Source organism: Leopardus geoffroyi, chromosome B1 (assembly GCF_018350155.1).
Source record: "Leopardus geoffroyi isolate Oge1 chromosome B1, O.geoffroyi_Oge1_pat1.0, whole genome shotgun sequence".
Classification (NCBI taxonomy): Eukaryota; Metazoa; Chordata; class Mammalia; order Carnivora; family Felidae; genus Leopardus; species Leopardus geoffroyi.
The window spans coordinates 38118789-38137125 of NC_059327.1; the positions used below are offsets into that span (position 1 = coordinate 38118789).

Genomic DNA, 18337 nt, shown 5'->3' on the forward strand with positions numbered 1-18337 from the left:
ATTCTTAAATTCCCTCAAGAATTCTATTAACCTGCGATATAGCTTTTCAGACCCTGACATATCATCACTTCTGTGATGTTTTCTGTATAGGAGACATCATTACATTCTGGGCTAGACTCAGTTACTAAGACTGAGACTTGCAACTAATATTCTTTAAGTAAGTTAATGGAATTTCTCCCTTGATTTCACTAGGTAGAAAAAGGGTAACAACTGCTGTTATTGTGCTCATATGATCAAGGCCACTTATAAATTAATAACCTGGACATTTTGTTCCAGGGGTGGATTTGACTTGTGGCAGTTGGCATTGTATTGAGAAATGTCCTTGCACTGCTCCTGTGAGAAGAAAAGTGGTCCATAATGTGAAAATTACTTATCTAATGTTGGCAAATTAAAAATGAGCAATCTGAGGAAACAGAGCTAATTTCAACCTGAGAATTTGTTTTTAAAAAAATCTCAAACCACCCAGCCACTACGCAACAAACAACTCAACAGTAACACTGAGGGTTTACAACTAGATATTTATATTATGGGCACTTCTAAACATGAGTTGAGTTTAATGACACTGCTCATATTCTCAAATATGTCAATTTTAGAAAGAATCATGCCTTTTTTTTAACATGCCAAGAAAAATCACAAAGTCAGAAAAAGATGCAGCATGTCTCAAGAATGTCCTAGATTTTCTAGATTTAAAATATTCTGTTCCAAGCTTCTTATATGTCTTGTTATAATGGACATTTGTTGTTTCTAAAATGGAATTTCCTAGCCATGTGGCTGGTGTGGGTCCTAACGGTCTTAAGCCATAAGTATATGCTACTCTAGGTTGCAATTGAGGAGAGAAAACTTACTGAATTCTAGCTCATTAAGCCAAGGGGACATTATTTTGCATTTGGCTTGAGCCATCAGGGAAGTGGAATTTTTTATTTGCTAGATTAGAACCTGAAAACACACACCTGGAAGTATCCACTTTCTAAACATGAAGGGATTGCTGAGTCCAATGCCCATGTTCAAAGATTTAACTAAGACACAAAGCATATACAACTGGCTGCACCTATTATACTAGGGATGGCAAACTCAAATGCATTCAGGGGCTGGGCCAACACATAATGTGGAAACCTACCGGATGTGATATAATAGGGAATAGTGGAGAAGAGACTGCTGATCCTCTCTGAGTGCATATAAATTAGAACGAAAACAAATATAGCACTGTGCTGGTCAAACAAAACTGCTGACATTAGGTCTGTTGGCTACATTAAATTCATTGGCATTGTATTGGCCACCAAGTTTCCACCTGGCTCTAAAATGAACCTCAGAAACCTCTATTAACCTGGCCCTAAATAATTCCTCTTCTGTAAATTTCATACCACCCAGTCATGTTTTTAAACAGTTTGGGCTGCTACACAGTCTCCCTTTCCCTACTTAGGCTTAAGGATGAATTATTTAAGCTGTTGAAAACATCTTGTTACATGAAATACTGGGAGTAAACAGTATCTACACTTTCTAATTGCCATTGTTTTTAAAGCTAAAGAAACAAAGCCAAATGTATGGGGCTAACTACCAAGCTATCAAGTTTTTATATCTAATACAAATCATTCATCTGTCCCATATCTTGAAAAATTTCCAAATGCACCAGCAGCATGGAGATCAATTTAGACATTTTGAAGTGAAATGGGAACTGAATAAAGTAGAAATAAGTTAATTTATAAAGAAGCGAGGCTATTTCTGATATTTATTTTTTGAAATTGGAAAATGATGATGAGTTTCTTAACAGAGACTTGTTAGGTCTAACCACTCTTTCAAAAGTAAGTTTAGGTTCCAAGTGAACTCTTCTGAAAAATTAACAGTCATGGCTTGGAGGTACAAATCCAATCAAATACAAACAACCTCTCTTCCCCCTGTCAACAGAGAGACAGGCACAGATGTAGTCAATTATAGCCCATTCTGAGTGTAGTTCGCTGCTTTAAGTAAAAGAGAATCTTTTTCTTATAGGCTAAAGCTAGTAAGATAAATGGAAGTCTCTTTGTTCTCTGTAGACTTTTTATAGACTTTAAAACAAAACAACAACAAAAAACTCACACTTTGAACCTACTTATTTACTATAATTTCTAATAACTTACTGTCAGTCAGACTTTGAAGGCACAGAAAGAGCTATGAATTTGGCCTACAATGAAGACTGTTGGTACTCAAAGCAACTTGGGATATAAACAACTGAAATGTGTAAAGGGAGGAACAACTCCCAGTGTAATCACCAAAAGCTTAACATTCTAACAAAATAAAGGCATTTTTCCTTATCAAGTGTAAAAATTGTAAGAATTTCCTATGGTCTGAAACCACAGGGAGGTCCCTACTACAGGAGTAGGTGAAAGAGCTAATTTTTGCCTGTTATTCTTACTGGCTACAGGATGCAGATGGGATTAAAGCTCCCCTTCCTGTCACTGCCCACTTGAGATTCACACTGAATTGCAGACACTGTTCTTACCTGCCTATCAGATTTGTTTGCAGGGCAGCTACTACGCTGTCTCAGAGAACTACTTTCTTTGATGTTATCTTTTATATATAATAATAAAATTCCATGCATTCATTCAACAAATATACATTGAACCTATGTTCCAGAAGCCTGAGGATAGAGAAGTGAACAAAATATACAAAATGATCAATAAAAAACTCTCATACCGTCTATTCAGGGAATGAGATTAGATTCATTCAGGGAATGAAGCAGTCTGCTAAGAAAATGTTGCTTATAAAGCAGAATACTTAATGCTATGCAAAAGATCTCCACGAACACACACACAACACAAATTCTGGTGGCTGAAATAATAGCAAAGTGGACCCCACAAAATATATTACCACAAGTTAGTGAAAACTAATAATTCACTTTTTAAAAAGAATTAATTTTATAAACACCTTTTTGGATAGCATCTACTCTTCTACTTTCCTGATAGACATAGGTTAATGCAACTTGAGAGACAATCCAATATGCCTGACATATTAGCATATGAATATGATTTTGATGAGCCAGGGATTGTGTAATACAATTTTCAGGTTCCATGAGGTGACAATGTAATGAAAGCAAGACTGATCCCCACAAAGCTTGGTCTAAATTCCATGTTAGGAAATGAAAATGCTGGTTCTTGTTAGGTTACATTTTCTGAAAAGGGGCACCACACTAGGTTCAAAAGTATAGAGTGCAGGCGCGCCTGAGTGGCTCAGTTGGTTGAGTGTCTGACTTTGACTCAGATCATGATCTCGCTGTTGGTGGGTTTGAGTCCCACGTCAGGCTCTGTGCTGATAGCTCAGAGCCTGAAGCCTGCTTTGGATTCTGTGTCTCCCTCTCTCTGCCCTTCCCTTACTCACACTCTGTCTCTCAAAAGTGAATAAATGTTAAAAAATCTTAAAAAAAAAAGTATGGAGTGCTTCTAGCAGTGACAACTTTTCAATGATCTTGCAGCTACCCCCACCTCCTGTGGACAAGCTCTCAGCCTTTAAAGTCAAGGGCTCAAAGTAAGGTGTTGAGTGCTAGACACAGGGGAGTGAGGGTGTTGGGAAATTCAGTTAGTATGTGTGAAAATAAAAGGGCCCAGAGCTGAAAGCCACTCAAAGTGTGAAGAATTATGATTGCTTTCTGAGAAACTCCCATTTCTCAAGAATGAACAAACCTGGGGAAAGATGAGCTCCTTAGTTTTTTGTTTTGTTTTGTTTTTTACAAAATATTTTTCAAGTCTTTTGCTGGTGAGGCTTCTACAGTTTTTGCTAATAAACTTTTACCTTTACTAAAAGAATGACTTTTCTTCATCTGCCCACAGCAAGAACTTGCTTGACCATAAAGAATGCTAGTACATGGATCTGCACTGGATAAAATGCCACATCTTATAACAGAAATTTTATAACTCAGGGAGATACTTTTTTAAGCTTCCATGAAATCCTATCCAATTCAATATGCAAGCATACAGCAAAAATTAGAAATGAACTTGAGGTCTCTGTACTCCCAAGAACTCACCATCTTGAACAGGGGGAGGTGTTATGGAATCTACCATAGATACAAAGACATACTGAAAAACTTTAACATAAAACCAACTGTGGCAAGGACTGTAACAGATTAAACCCAATTAATAAGTTTAGAATTGACTTTTTTAAAAAAATAAATTTTTATTTATTTTGAGAGAGAGCGAGCAGGGGAAGGGCAGAGAGAAGAGAGACAGAGAGAGAGAATCCCAAGCAGGCTCTGCACTATCAGCACATAGCCTGACCCGGGGTCTTGATCTCATGAACTGTTTGATCTTGAAATGAGGGAAAAGCAAAAGTCAGATGCTTAACTGACTGAGCCACCCAGGCACCCCGAGTAGTCTTTTCATAGGAGGTATTTGAGCTGCATCTTGAAAGCTGAACAGGACTTTCAGGAATGAAGATGAGGGAAGGGGCATTTGGGGCAGAAGAAAGTAGATGAACAAAGGCACAAAGTACACTTGGAGAGAGTAGGCAGAAATGTGACTAACACATAAGGAGGCTGTTGTGGAAAGAAACCAGTGTGGTAGAAAGACAGAAGGAACCCAAATCCTCTGAGATTAAGGATTAGGACTTTACTCATAAGATAAATTTGGGGGGAGTCTTAAGAGAACCTCAAGGGCAGCTGCTAAACAGAGGAATGCCACTGTCTGGGTTAGGCCTTAGAAAACTAGTTGTCAGGCTCTGTGCTGACAGCTCAGAGCCTGGAGCCTGCTTCAGATTCTGTTCCCCCTCTCTTTGCCCCTCACCCTCTCATGCTCTGTCTCTTTCTCTCTCAAAAATAAATAAACATTAAAAAAATTAAAAAAGAAAAACTAACTGTCACAAGAGAACTAAAGAGACACAGGAGGCTACCACCACATTCAGGTGAGAGATGAAAAACCCAGGACTTGAGCAGAGGAAGTATAAGAGCAATTGCCTATGGTAAGGAAGAGACAGAAGTGAAACACTAGAGTGGCTAAGCACTGGGATTTAGCTCCTGATTAGATACTGGGGGGGCTGCAGGGGCCAGGAGGAGGGTGCTCAAATGAGTCTAAGTTTCAAGCTTTAGGAAGAAACAGGATGATAAGATGAGAATGAAGGAGATGAAGGATAGAAAGTAACACAGACTATAACAGATACTTCATGTCACCCTATAGCTCATTTCCTCCACTGTATTTTTATTTTTTATTTTTTTGACTCAAACTCTGCTGGAAGAGATACAGACACATAGAAAGCAGCTGCCCCATTCTGGCATTGTTTTTTCTCACAGCAGGCACACATTATCCCAACCAGGCAGGCTGTTTGCTTTTAAGCACATAAACTAACAGTTATTTTTTGATGTTTGTTTGATGCTTAAATAGAATCCTGAGCATGAGGGGCCACCATGATCTAGACCATGCCCAGAGCTCCCAAGTTAGAGCCAGGGTCAAGGTATACTTCCCATAGTTGCAGTAGCCAAAAAAAAAAAAAAAAGTCTCATGGAAAAAAATCATAAAATAACTTAGGTATAGGCATTTATTACATTTAGGTTCAACATACCTCAAATTCCAGATAGTGATCTTTCAGTCTGTATTCATCTATCTCCTTGGCTTTAACTTTCTTATCCGGGGGATATGAGCGGTGTTCAGCCAGCTCAGTGGTAATCTGCTTCAGTTTGCTTTCATGAGATTTCAGCTGTTCCTCCTGCAGGATTTTATTAAGCTATTTAGCATCAGAAATAATTCATAGAGTACTTTTCAATAAAAAAATCATAGAGTGCTTTTAAACATCCCTTATGATGAATGACTTTAATTCATCAAAACAGTCCAATGTGCCTCTGCTGCCACATCTTACCAACTTTCTCATGCTAGTATTCACGTATACCTTTACAAACTGACAACAGGCCCCTTGTTATAAAACCAAATACTTTCAGAGCCCCTTATCAAATATACCGGTCATGAAGTTGAGAACAGGCTTCCTAACAGATAATCCAAAAGGCAAAGTACCAGTTAAGCACTTAGAGTCCCAGATAATTTGGCTTTTCTATTTCCTGTCCAATCAGTAATGCTGCTAATTTCCCCCTCTGTCACAATGAATGAAAAGTCTCTCTGCTTAGTTTTTCTTTTTCCTTTTTGAGACGAGCAATGTCACCAAGAAATAATTCTCTGAAAGCTATCTGAAGATATTCTAAAAAATGCATACGCCTATGCTTTTTCCCTCCAAAGTAGTAGAGGTTCTAACTTCTTTCAAAATCTTATTGATCCAAAGTAGTAATTCAAATAAATGTTCCTATAGAGAAATTATTGCCTGAACAGCGTCACTATAGGCACCATGCACCAATGCAACATGGTTGATCCTATGCCAAAGAATTTACATACTAGGGGCAACATTTTTATCACCTCATAATAATGAAAGACACCATCAAACCCTCTGGCAACATTTTAAAAATGAAACAAAAACATTGGAATTTTCTTGCATTCCTAAAGTTATATGACTGCTTTGTTTACTATTCTGCATTCACATATATATTATCCAAATTCTTCATTATAAATTTCACATGTACAATAAGAAATAAATGAATAAAGTAAATGAAAAGGAAATGATTAAACTAGGCGATAACTACAATTTGTATAATAACACCATAATTTCTTTTTCTTTTCTTTTCTTTTTTTTTTTAAGAGCAGACAAAAGGAATTTCCCTCCTTCGTGAAGTTCTTACTTTAGGACTTATCAATTTGTACTCTTCATAAAAGGCATGGCAATGAGAAAAAAAAATGAGTTGTTTCCTCCTGCTTCCAGAATTCATGTCACCCTAGATGATCACGAGAAGAGTTAAACGTAAAAAATTAACATGTACAACACATCATCACAATTCCCAGTTGAATTCTTTCCATATGACATTTTTGTAAATTAAAATTACTAAATCCAAGATCAGTAAGTAGTTGCCAGGTGATGAAGCATTTAAACCTTAAAGTAACTATATAATTAATCTGGCAACTTAACCTTGCAATTCAAACCTAGTTGGATAATTTAGAGGTGAAAAATCCCAACAATTTTAATTTATGATGTAGGAGTACATTGACAAACAGTAAAACCTTGTTTGAGAGCATAATTTGCTCCAGAAACATGCTTGTAATCCAAAGCATTTGTATATCAAAGTGAATTTCCCCGTAAGAAATAATGGAAACTCAGAGATTCGTGTATCATGCTGACTGATTTGTGGATAATGACTCATACTTGTAGCCCAGGAATAAATCCCACTTGATCGTGGTGGATAATTCTTTTTATGTACTGTAGGATTTGTATTGCTAGCATCTTTTTTTTTTTTTTCAACGTTTATTTATTTTTGGGACAGAGAGAGACAGAGCATGAACGGGGGAGGGGCAGAGAGAGAGGGAGACACAGAATCGGAAACAGGCTCCAGGCTCTGAGCCATCAGCCCAGAGCCTGACGCGGGGCTCGAACTCACGGACCACGAGATCATGACCTGGCTGAAGTTGGACGCTTAACCGACTGCGCCACCCAGGCGCCCCTGTATTGCTAGCATCTTGTTGAGAATTTCATCAAGGATGTTGATCTATAATTCTCCTTTTTAGTGGGGTCTCTGGTTTTGGAATCAAGGTAATCCTGGCCTCACTGAATGAGTTTGGAAGTTTTCCTTCCATTTCTTTTTTTTTTTTTTCATCTGTAATAGTCATTTTTTTTTAAATTTAAATTTTGGTAAACATAACAGCACAATATTGGTTTCAGGAGTAGAATTCAGTGATTCATCACTTATATACAACACCCAGTGCTCATCACATCAAGTCACCTCTTTAATGCCCATCACCCATCTAGCCCATCTCCCACCCACCTCCTCCCATCAACACTCAGTTTGTTCTCTAGTATTAAGAATCTTTTGTGATTTGTTTCCTTTTCTTCTCTTCCCACCCTTCCTTACCATATGCTCATCTGTTTTGTTTCTTAAATCCACATGGGTGAAATCATATGGTATTTGTCTTTCTCTGACTGACATATTTCGCTTAGCATAATATTTTCTATCTCTGCCCACATTGTTGAAAATGGCAAGATTTCATTCTTTTTGATGGTTGAGTAATATTCCATTTTATATAATATATATTATTTTATGTTTTAAAATTTTATATATTAAATATATATTATATTTATACTTTTATATATTATATATTATTTTATATATATATCACATCTTCTTTATCTATTCATCAATTAGTGGACATTTAGGCTCTCTCCATAGTTTGGCTATTGTTGATAATGCTGCTGTAAACACTGAGGTGCATGTACCCCTTTGAATCTGTTATTTTGTATCCTTTGGGTAAATACCTAATAGTAAAATTCCTGGATCAGAGGGTAGTCCTATTTTTAGTTTTTTGAGAAAACTCCACATACTGTTCTCCAGCATGGCTGCACTAGTTTACATTCCCACCAACAGTGCAAGAGGGCTCCCCTTCCTCCACATCCTTACCAACACCCGTTGTTTCTTGTGTTGTTAGTGTTAGCCATTTTGAAAGGTGTGAGGTGACATCTCATCATGGTTTTGATTTGTATTTCCCTGATGATGTGAGATGTTGATTATCTTTTCATGTGTCTTTTTAGCCATCTGGATATCTTCTTTGAAAAAGTATCTGTTCATGGCTGCTGCCCATTTCTTAGTGCTGCCCATTTCTTAAGTTGTTTGGTTTTTGGGTGTTGAGTTTGGTAAGTTCTTTATAGATTTTGGATACTAACCCTTTATCTTATGTCATTTACAAATATCTTCTCCCATTCTGTTGGCTTTTGTTGACTGTTTCCCACCCTGTACAGAAGGTTTAATCTTGATGAAATCCCAGTAGTTCATGTTTGCTTTTGTTTATTCATGGTAAATCATTCTTTTAATGTTCTTTTAATGCACTGTTGAATTTGATTTGCTAGTACCTTGTTGAGAATTTTTGCATCCAGTTTCATCAGGGATATTAGTCTCTAACTCTCCTTTTGAGTGGGGTCTTTGTCTGGTTTTGGAATCAAGGTAATGGTGGCTTCCTAGAGTGAGTTTGCTTTACTTCCATTTCTATTTTTTGGAACAGTTTGAGAAGAATAGGTATCAACTCTACTAATTCCCCTGGGAAGCCATCTGGCCCAGGACTCTTGTTTGTTGGGAGACTATTGATAACTGTTTCAATTTCTTTGCTGGTTATGGGTCTGTTCAAGTTTTCTATTTCTTCCTGTTTCCGTTTTGGTGGTTTACGAGTTTCTAGGAATTTGTCCATTTTTTCCAGGTTGCCCAGTTCATTGGCATATAATTTTTCATAGTATTCTCTTATAATTGTTTGTATTTCTGTGGTGTCAGTTGTGATGTCCTCTTTCATTTGTGATTTTATCTATTTGGGTCCTTTCTCTTTTCTTTTTGATAAGTCTGGCTAAGGGTGTATCAATTTTGTTTATTCTTTCAAAGAAGCAGCTCTTACTTTCATTGATCTGGTCTACTTTCTTTTTTGTTGTTTCTATATAATTTATCTGTGCTGGCTTTAGGCTTCATTTGCTACTTCTTTTCTAGCCCCTTTAGGTGTAAGATTAGGTTGTATATTTGGGACTTTTCTTGCTTCTTGAGATAGGCCTGAATTGCAATGTACTTTACTCTTAGGACTGCCTTTGCTGCATCCCAAAGGGTTTGGACTGTCATGTTTTCATTTTCATTTGCTTCTATGTATTTTTTAATTTCCTCTTTAATTTCTGGTTAACCCATTCATCGTTAGTAGGAAGTTCTTTAACCTCCATGTATTTGAGGGCTTTCCAAAATTTTTCTTGTGGTTGACTTAAAGTTTCACAGCTTTTGGTCTGAAAATATTCACAGTATGATCTCAATCTTGTACCAGTTGAGGCCTGATTTGTGACCCAGTATGTGATCTATTCTGGAGATTGTTCCATGGGTACTTTAAAAGAATGTATATTCTCCTACTTTAGTGTGAAATGCTCTGAATATATAACACTATGTTTCCTTTATATGGTATTATAATAAACATTCTATATTCTATAAAACTGTTAGTTTAAATCTTAGATAAGAATAAGGTCTGTTTTGAGAACAGCATTTATTATTGCTCAAAAATACTTCAAAAATGTTGCAGATTTTAAGATATTTGGCTTGGTATACAATAAATAACTGTGAATAATGTTTTAAAAAGAGAAAGTAAATTTTTAAAAAATTTCTCTTTTAAAAAGAGAAAGTAAATTTTCTCCACCTGCTAACTTACTGGACCTTTTGATTGAGAATGTTATTCAAGTTTTCTAAAATGACAACTTTGAGTATACATTAAACATCTCTAAAACATGTACTTACTTAAAAAACAGTACTGTCATGACATGCATTTATGATACTGTCCAGATTTAGATAAAAGTAAATGAGAAACGAAAAGGACTTGAACGTTATTAATCCTTTACCATGTGAAAAGTAAAAATATTAGCAGAATATTCACTAAGTATAATGAAAATATTATCTGGTTTCTATGCCACACTATTAGTTATACCAACTAATGTGGGATTTATTTGATGAATTGCATTAAGCTCTCAGAACATTTGCTGCAACTCAGGTAGAAAGAAGCAAGGACATCACATACTATGTTATTCTGTAGTCAAGTAAGATATTGCAACTAATAAATGTCAATCTTCACATCTGAAATCACCTAGACATTATTGTTAGAGTAAGACATATTTGGAAGAGTTTCTGTATAGAAGGTTTTTTTAGACTGACATACAGCTGGGTAAACTCAGTTTTCTTTTGTTCAACAATGCCTCATCTCCACTGCATAAAGCCTGGTCTCCAGTTCCACTATCCAATGCCTGCCTTACATTAAGTTGTATTTTGTTAGCACTGCATAAAGCAATTATGTTATGAAAGACCTCTAGGTTACTATGTTCAAATTAACAGCTGGTTTCATTAATGTTCCTAGAGCAACAGAACCCTCTCCAATAATTTTCAGGTTGATAAATTTGATTTTCCAAGTATTTTCCAAAACAGGGCAGTGCATGAATCCAAAAATTTGTTCAAAAATGCCCAAACAAGTGTTCCCCTGGTGGGAAGTTCCAGCAATTCCAACCATAACTAGACCACAGGGAGCAGAAGCACATTTTCAAACTATGGGAATCTAGTGGGACTGAGAAAAAGACATTCTTCTTTCACTAGTGACAGCAGATTAAGGCTCATACTTTTTGCTCCACTCAGAGTAGTCTATCACATTTTGTTCAGAGGTACTGTAAGAAAATGTAAGCTTCACATCATGCCACAAGTGTGGTGGGCCCCTATTCATCTTGAGGTGGTCCCAGAAAAGGATCCTGAGAATTAAAAAGTTCAAAGAACAAGTGACAGGATTCTGCTAATTGACAAAAATTGACTTTTTCAGTTTTTTAATCTTCTTTTTCCTGCCATCAAAAGAGTCTAATGTCCTCTGTCTTAATTAGCTCTGGTATTTCCTTCAACTTGTAATTGTTTTTTCCAATAATCCTTTGTATGCTGAATAAGATTATGTTTTTCAGTAGCTGGAGGTATAATTACCCTGTGTTGTGTTTTTCAGTAGCTGGAGGTATAATTACCCAGTGTTGCCAAGTACTTAAATATGACTTCTAAGTGGACTTTCTTATGCCTCAAAAGTTCTTTTACACTTTGACTGCATACTGATTTGCACAAATGGCATCTTGGCGGTCCTCAGGCCACACCAGGCGATTGGTGATGGTGTCGCATAGGGCCATGATACCGTCACTGTCCAGAGGTTGAGCAGGGTATGACAGCCCTCCATTCTGGGTAGCGGAGCAAAACATCTCAACCCTCCAAAATGAAGGGAGAGGATGACGCAGTAATGTCATCCCTTTAGGCCCACTGGGTCGGTACTTTGGCCCATAATTTCAAAATATAAAAATTTTATATCGAGGGGGAATAATTAAAAAGACTACCAGGAAGTGAATAATTATGGACAACAAATTAAGATTATGTAATATCATTGTACATTAAAAAACGATAATCAGAAATTATGAGTCAAATGTAATATCTTAGGGATTTGTTATAATGTGCACCTTAAAAGCCAACCAAGGAAAACTAAAATACAAGTCTAAAGCCATCAAAGTAAAAAGAACAATAAAAAGTTTTTAAAAAGCAAGGTACATCAGTGGAAAAAAAACAAGAAGGGTGGCAGGAACAAGTGGAGTAGATGAAAGATGAGATTCATTTTTAAATAGCAACTAAAACAAAATAAAAAACCTAACAAAATGCCAGAAAAGTAGAGGAGAAGAAAACAAAGAAATCTGCTTTGAGATTTTACCCAAACTTGTCACTTGTACACTCATAATACTGAAAATAAATGAAAACAATGCTTCCATAGCTTTTATTGACAACTTCTCATTCATCTTTTTGTTTCTTTCTCTAAAAACACTGCAGACTGTGTTATGGACTTGAATGCTTGTGTCCCTTCAAAATTCCTATGTTGAAACCTAGTGTGGCTATCTTTGTAGATAGAGCTTCTAGGAAGTAACTGAGGGCAAATGAGGTCCTAAACATAGGGCCCTGACCTGATAGGATTAGTGTTCTTAGAAGAAGAGACATCACAGAGCACATTCTCTCTCTGGGCACAAACTCTGAAAAAGACCATGTGAGAATGTAGAAGAAAGAGGGCCATCTGCAACCCAAAGGGAGAGCCCACACCAGCCCCCAATGCTGCTGCCACCTTGATCTAGAGCTTCTGGTCTCCAGAACTGTGAGAAAAACATTTCTGTCATTTAAGCCAACCAGTCCATGGTATTTTTTATAGCAGACAGAACTAAGAAGAATGTATCAATAGCTTTTTCCTTTCAAAGTAATTTCTTTTGTGTATTTACTGAAACATGTAAATTATTTAATAGAATGTTTGACAAAAGATATTGGGTGATCAGACCGCTTCAAAAAATAAAAACATGATGCATTTTTTCTTTGTTTAATAAAATGTTTCAGATATACAAAAAGTCATATTGAATGATATGTAAAAAATGCTCATTTATCTAACAGCTGGTTTAAGAAAAAAATAAGAAATCATTTGAAACTCCCTGCATTTATTTATCTACTCATCTCATCTTTTTCTATGCTACTCCTATACAAATAGAAGGCTCCATAGAAATAGCATGTTCTACAGGTTTTTATAGTTTGTAAGGCTTCCCTTATGATTGTCTTTTCATTCAACAGGTTTTTAAGATTTATTCACATATGTGCTCTAGTTCCTCAAAGTATACTGTTCCATTGTAGGACATTCTACAATTTCATTGAAGGATGCTTAGGTTGTTTTCAGATTTCTTGAGGCTATTATAAATGATACTACATTGAACATGCTGCCTAGTGAATATGGGAAAGAATTGTCCTACAGTACAATCACCAAGAGGTAGATTTTTGGGGTTTAGAATATGCACATCTTTAAGGTGACATTAACTTGTTTTTTAAAGTGCTTCTACCAGTTTACATTCTCATAATAGGCTTGAAATTCACATTGTTCTATACCCTTGCCAAAATTTGATATTTACTCAAAACCAGTGTTATTCCAGGTATCACAATGTCTTCCACTTGTGCACTACTATAGCACTTAAAAACGTCTATGCTACATACTTATTACAAAATATACTCTGACTTCTGTGTAAATTTTATCTTCTTTGCTGATTATAAGCTCTTTGAAGGCAGAAAGGGTCATTTTCCCCCTTTCCTCAAATCCTCCAGTGTTTAGTACTAAGCAGAGAAAACAGTATATGGCATAATTTTTGTATAGTACTGGAATAATTCTGATAGATTCTTTAAGTTCTCATTAGTTAAGAGCCAAGACCATCATCTTAGCTATTTTTATAATGTCCACATACCTAATACAGTACTTGATATATAGGTTCTTCAGTCAAGAGTAGCTGATTAAATGATTTAAAAAAAGTGGGGGAGACATAGAGGGGAGGACTCAAGAGTGTTTCCTTCGTGCTGTTCTAAAGCTGATAGATGATTTAGAAAGTAATGACATTTCTAGGAATCTTCTAAGAAATTTACAGGTCAAATTGCTAAATACTGCAGCCTTATCAAACCCAAGATGTATGGAATTTAGAATAAAGAACATCTGCCTTGAGTCAGTTTGAGGTATTATTGAAGGCACTATCAGAAAGATTTTATCATTTCATGTTTAAAAGATTTAAAGACTTTAAACAGCGTAGTGAGCTGCTGCATAACTTCAAAATGATTTAACTGTTGATTACTTAAAATATGTTAAGTAGAGACCTTTAAGAAATGAATACAAAACAGTGTAGTTACCATTTAAGGTGATGCCAAGGAGTTTAGACCACATCTTGTTGGCTAAAGTGAGTAAATTAACATTAAGTGACCGTAATTACATGAGTCATATTTTAGCTGCAACTGTGAAGGATGGATTGGAGAAAAGCAAGATTGGAAGAAGAGCAATATTAAGTGGTTATGTGAATAGTTTGCAAGACTTTTCCAAAGTGGAGTGTGTGCAACCCAGGCAAGATCATCCACTGGGAAGAATTTTAAAAATCAGCATTGGGATATAATTCACATACCACACAATTCACCCATTTAAAGTGTATAATTTAATGTTTTTTAGTATAGTCATGGGGTGGTGCAACCATCACTACAATTTAATTTTATGACATTTTAGTTCCCCTAAAAGTGTCTTTTTGGAATGGAATCAACAATATGTTTCTTCTGTGACTGGTTTCATTGGTTGTTTTTTTTTTTGTTTTTTGTTTTTTGTTTTTTTTACAACTCAATACTATCCCATTGTATGGATATATCACATTTTATTTATCTATTCATTAGCTGACAACCATTTACACCTTTGGCTGTTATGAATAATGCAGCAATGGACATTTGTGTGAAAGGTTTTATGGGGTGTATGTTTTCATTTAACCCTATGTTTAATCATTTGATAAACCATCAAACTGTTTCCCCAAGTACCTGCATTCATTGTATATTCCTATCAGCAACATATCAAAGTTGCAATTTCTCCATATCTTCACCATAACATTAGTTTCCTTAAAAGATTTTTTTTTTGAATTATGGCAGCCCTAATGAGTGTAAAATGATACCTACTGGTTGATTTGTATTTTCCTAATGACTAATGATGTTCAGCAGTTTTTCATGTTGTATTGATAATAGAACATGTAGTATATTTTATAAAAATATATACATATATTGGAGGATATCTGCTCAAATATTTAGTATTAATAAAGTGAGTGATCAAAAAAGTTCAGAGGCCAGTGATCTAAGTGAAAGATGACAAACGCCAGAATTAATGGATGTGGGTAGGGTATGAAAATAACTGGATTTGTGACTAAAGTATGAAATGGAGTGGGATAGGAAGGATGTGGTTCTGGCCAGTATGGGACACAATTACAAGGATGACTTCCTCCTCTGAAATCCCACTGCCCCTAATGCCTGTTGGTGGAGGTCACTGAGAGAATGCAACCCTGCCTGACAGGCAAGCTGGACGTGGGCAGCTGGAGGCTCCTCACCTCCTTCCCATTCATGGAATGTGCATTTCACTTATTTCCCTGATCTATAAGCTGCCCCAAGGACATGGTCTTCAAATAGTAATGTGTTTTTGAGACCATCCGAATGGTATACATGATTGAGTTCAATTAAGGCTCTATATAGATTATGATACCAACAGATGTGTGCAAAGATCTACTCATCTTGTGCCACCCAACACAGGTTTCTTAAGTAAGTTCTCTTGCTTATTAAAACTACTACCTACCAATGTGAAGAGGTCTACTTTTTTCCTCAGTCCCTCCTTGCCCTCCGTGTTCAAAAGTCAGTTTACAAATGAACTCTGCCGCACTCATCTGGCCCTGGGCATTACTGCCCTAATGGTCAAACCACAGGGTAAAATGAGGGGTGAGAAATAAGAACAGGGCTTTCCTTTGTTTCTAAGGCCTGGCCCTCAACAGTTAACATTCAGTGATCAAACTAATCACTGATTATTGACTCAAATAATCATTGATCATTGATTCAGATCTTTACAGGAGAATGGCTGAAATTCTAAGAAGAAAACAGAACTAGATATCAGGAAATGGTACTTTCATGAGGTATCGGTGAGACAGAGCAGGAATTGGACTCAGGTTTTCTAACCTGACTGAGAAATCTAGCATTCCTTATCTTCTTCATAAGGAGAAAACAAAAAAGTTAAAACTCTATGTCTCTTGAGTAGCACATCTTGCAGGAATGTGAGGGAGGATGCTTACTGAAAGGAACATATTTACTACCATGACTGGTGAAGACCAGACCAAACCAGTCTGCACCAAGATGGACCCCAGTGCTGAACTTTCACTGACTTCTTCTCTCATTATAATACTAAAAGTCAGGGGTGCCTGGGTGGCGCAGTCGGTTGAGCGTCCGACTTCAGCCAGGTCACGATCTCGCGGTCCGTGAGTTCGAGCCCCGCGTCGGGCTCTGGGCTGATGGCTCAGAGCCTGGAGCCTGTTTCCGATTCTGTGTCTCCCTCTCTCTGCCCCTCCCCTGTTCATGCTCTGTCTCTCTCTGTCCCCCAAAAAATAAATAAACGTTGAAAAAAAATTAAAAAAAAATACTAAAAGTCATATCCAGGGGTGGAGATTTAACATGTTAATTAGACATGCGATGTATGAAGACACATGGCATTTTAGACCCCTGCCTTTATGCTTTGACATTACCCTTTCCCCACCCAAGTTTCTGATAAAAACTCTCCCTGACCTTGCCTTGGGGTGGGGGGTCAGCCTGAGGACACTTCTTTGTGCTGCTTCCCTATGCTTAAGCATAAGCTCCAATAAAGCCTTGCTGGAAATTCCCATTTAGCCTCTCGTCAATTTCTATTGCTGAGCGAGCCCAAGGGCCCAGTTCAGTTTCACACATCTCCAGCTAAGTAGTGAAGGGGAGGGGAGGGATTGTAGGGAGTACAGTGCAGCGCCTCTAAGTATGATCTTCACTGTTCACAGGCTGGACACCCGCTGTGTCTTAAAACATTCATGTGCCTGGGACCCTGACCCAGACCTTACCAGCCTGGGGTAGGGGTGCTGGGATATGTGCACTTTCAACAAGTCCCCAGATCATTCTTGTGCATATTAAAGCCTGAAAATGACTACTTTGATGAGTATAAAAGGAGGTCCTGAACAGATCCTGAAGAGGGCTGACCATGAAATCCTAAGTTTAGAGTACTAGTTATACCAGAAGGAGAAATGAAACTTAAATATTCAAACTTGTTCCTCTGCCTCCAAAAGAAGAAAAATATGCTTTGGCAACACTGCCATGAAAACAACTAAAGAAGATAACTCCTACACAGCAGAGTTGTGCAGAGAACCACACTGTACTGATAATGATCAATTTTAATAATGAAGGCTAATATGGTTTGGATAGAAGACAAGAATAATTTAAATAAAAGCTTACAAATGACCAGGCGATGATGAACAGTGTGTCTCTAAAAGCACCAAACAATGTTTTAATTGAATGTTTATTTTTTTCCTAACACTATTTAATTTTTTTTCCAGCAGGATACTCACATTGTTATACATGTATTTTGTAAACTAAAATTATCCAAGTGTTTCTGGCATTTAGGGCAGTCATAGCCAGGTTGTGGGTGTATGGAGAAAAAGGAAAGATAGCTGGACTCAAGCAGTGGTTCTCAATAACAGTGAGTAGCAGTGGGGTAGGTTTTAACCCTACAGGACATTTGGCAATGTCTGGAGACATTTTTGGTTGTCACAACTAGGGGGATGATACTAGCATCTAGTGGGTATAGGCTAGGGATATTGCTAAACAAAAATTCAAAGGATGGTCTCCACAACAAAGAACTATCCAGGCTATAAAGGCAGTAGTGTTAAGGTTGGCAACACCAGGGCAAAATGCCAGGGCTAAACTTGAGGACTAGTCTACAAGATACTGGAAAGCTTGTGGGTGCACATATTCCAGGATTTACTGAAAGTGCACTAAGGCTCCTCCAAAGATATCCCACAAGAGTCTCTATTTGATGTGGAGGGTGTGAACTAACTTCTCTCCCTTTTTCTAAACCATTATTTATCGCATGCTTGATTTTACATATTTGTTTTTAAATTGTCCTATTACTCTCAAAGGCAAAACATCTTTTTCATTTTTAGTAAACAAACACAATGACCTGGACAAAAAACACAGAGCTAGTGAAAGAACCTTTAAAAAATCTTAAAAACATTCTAGAACATAGTCCTCATTTAGGCCCATAAAAGCTTGGTGATTTATTTGTGGAAAAGAAAACATCTTTTTTAACAAAGAAATTAGATTCCTGAAATGACCTGGTCATCTTATGTGACATAGGAGCACACTTCTTTTTGGTTATTGCCTTATTTAAAATCTTAACTCCATCATTTTGATCAATTA

At 36.8% G+C, this 18337-nt stretch overlaps 1 protein-coding gene and 1 pseudogene across 17 annotated transcripts in view; both read right to left on the minus strand.

The window, feature by feature from the left end:
- Nucleotides 1–18337, minus strand: part of PSD3 (pleckstrin and Sec7 domain containing 3) — a 796422-nt gene that overhangs the window by 50480 nt on the left and 727605 nt on the right. For all 17 annotated transcript variants that reach the window (XR_006707649.1, XM_045458150.1, XM_045458143.1 and 14 more), the window contains one exon: nucleotides 5521–5664. Coding sequence is in view for 16 of the 17 variants with exons in the window: in XM_045458150.1 (XP_045314106.1) it covers nucleotides 5521–5664 (144 nt within the window). In the remaining variant the exon portion in view is untranslated. The remainder of the gene's footprint in view (nucleotides 1–5520; nucleotides 5665–18337) is intronic.
- On the minus strand, nucleotides 9846–11881 carry LOC123588052 (annotated as a pseudogene).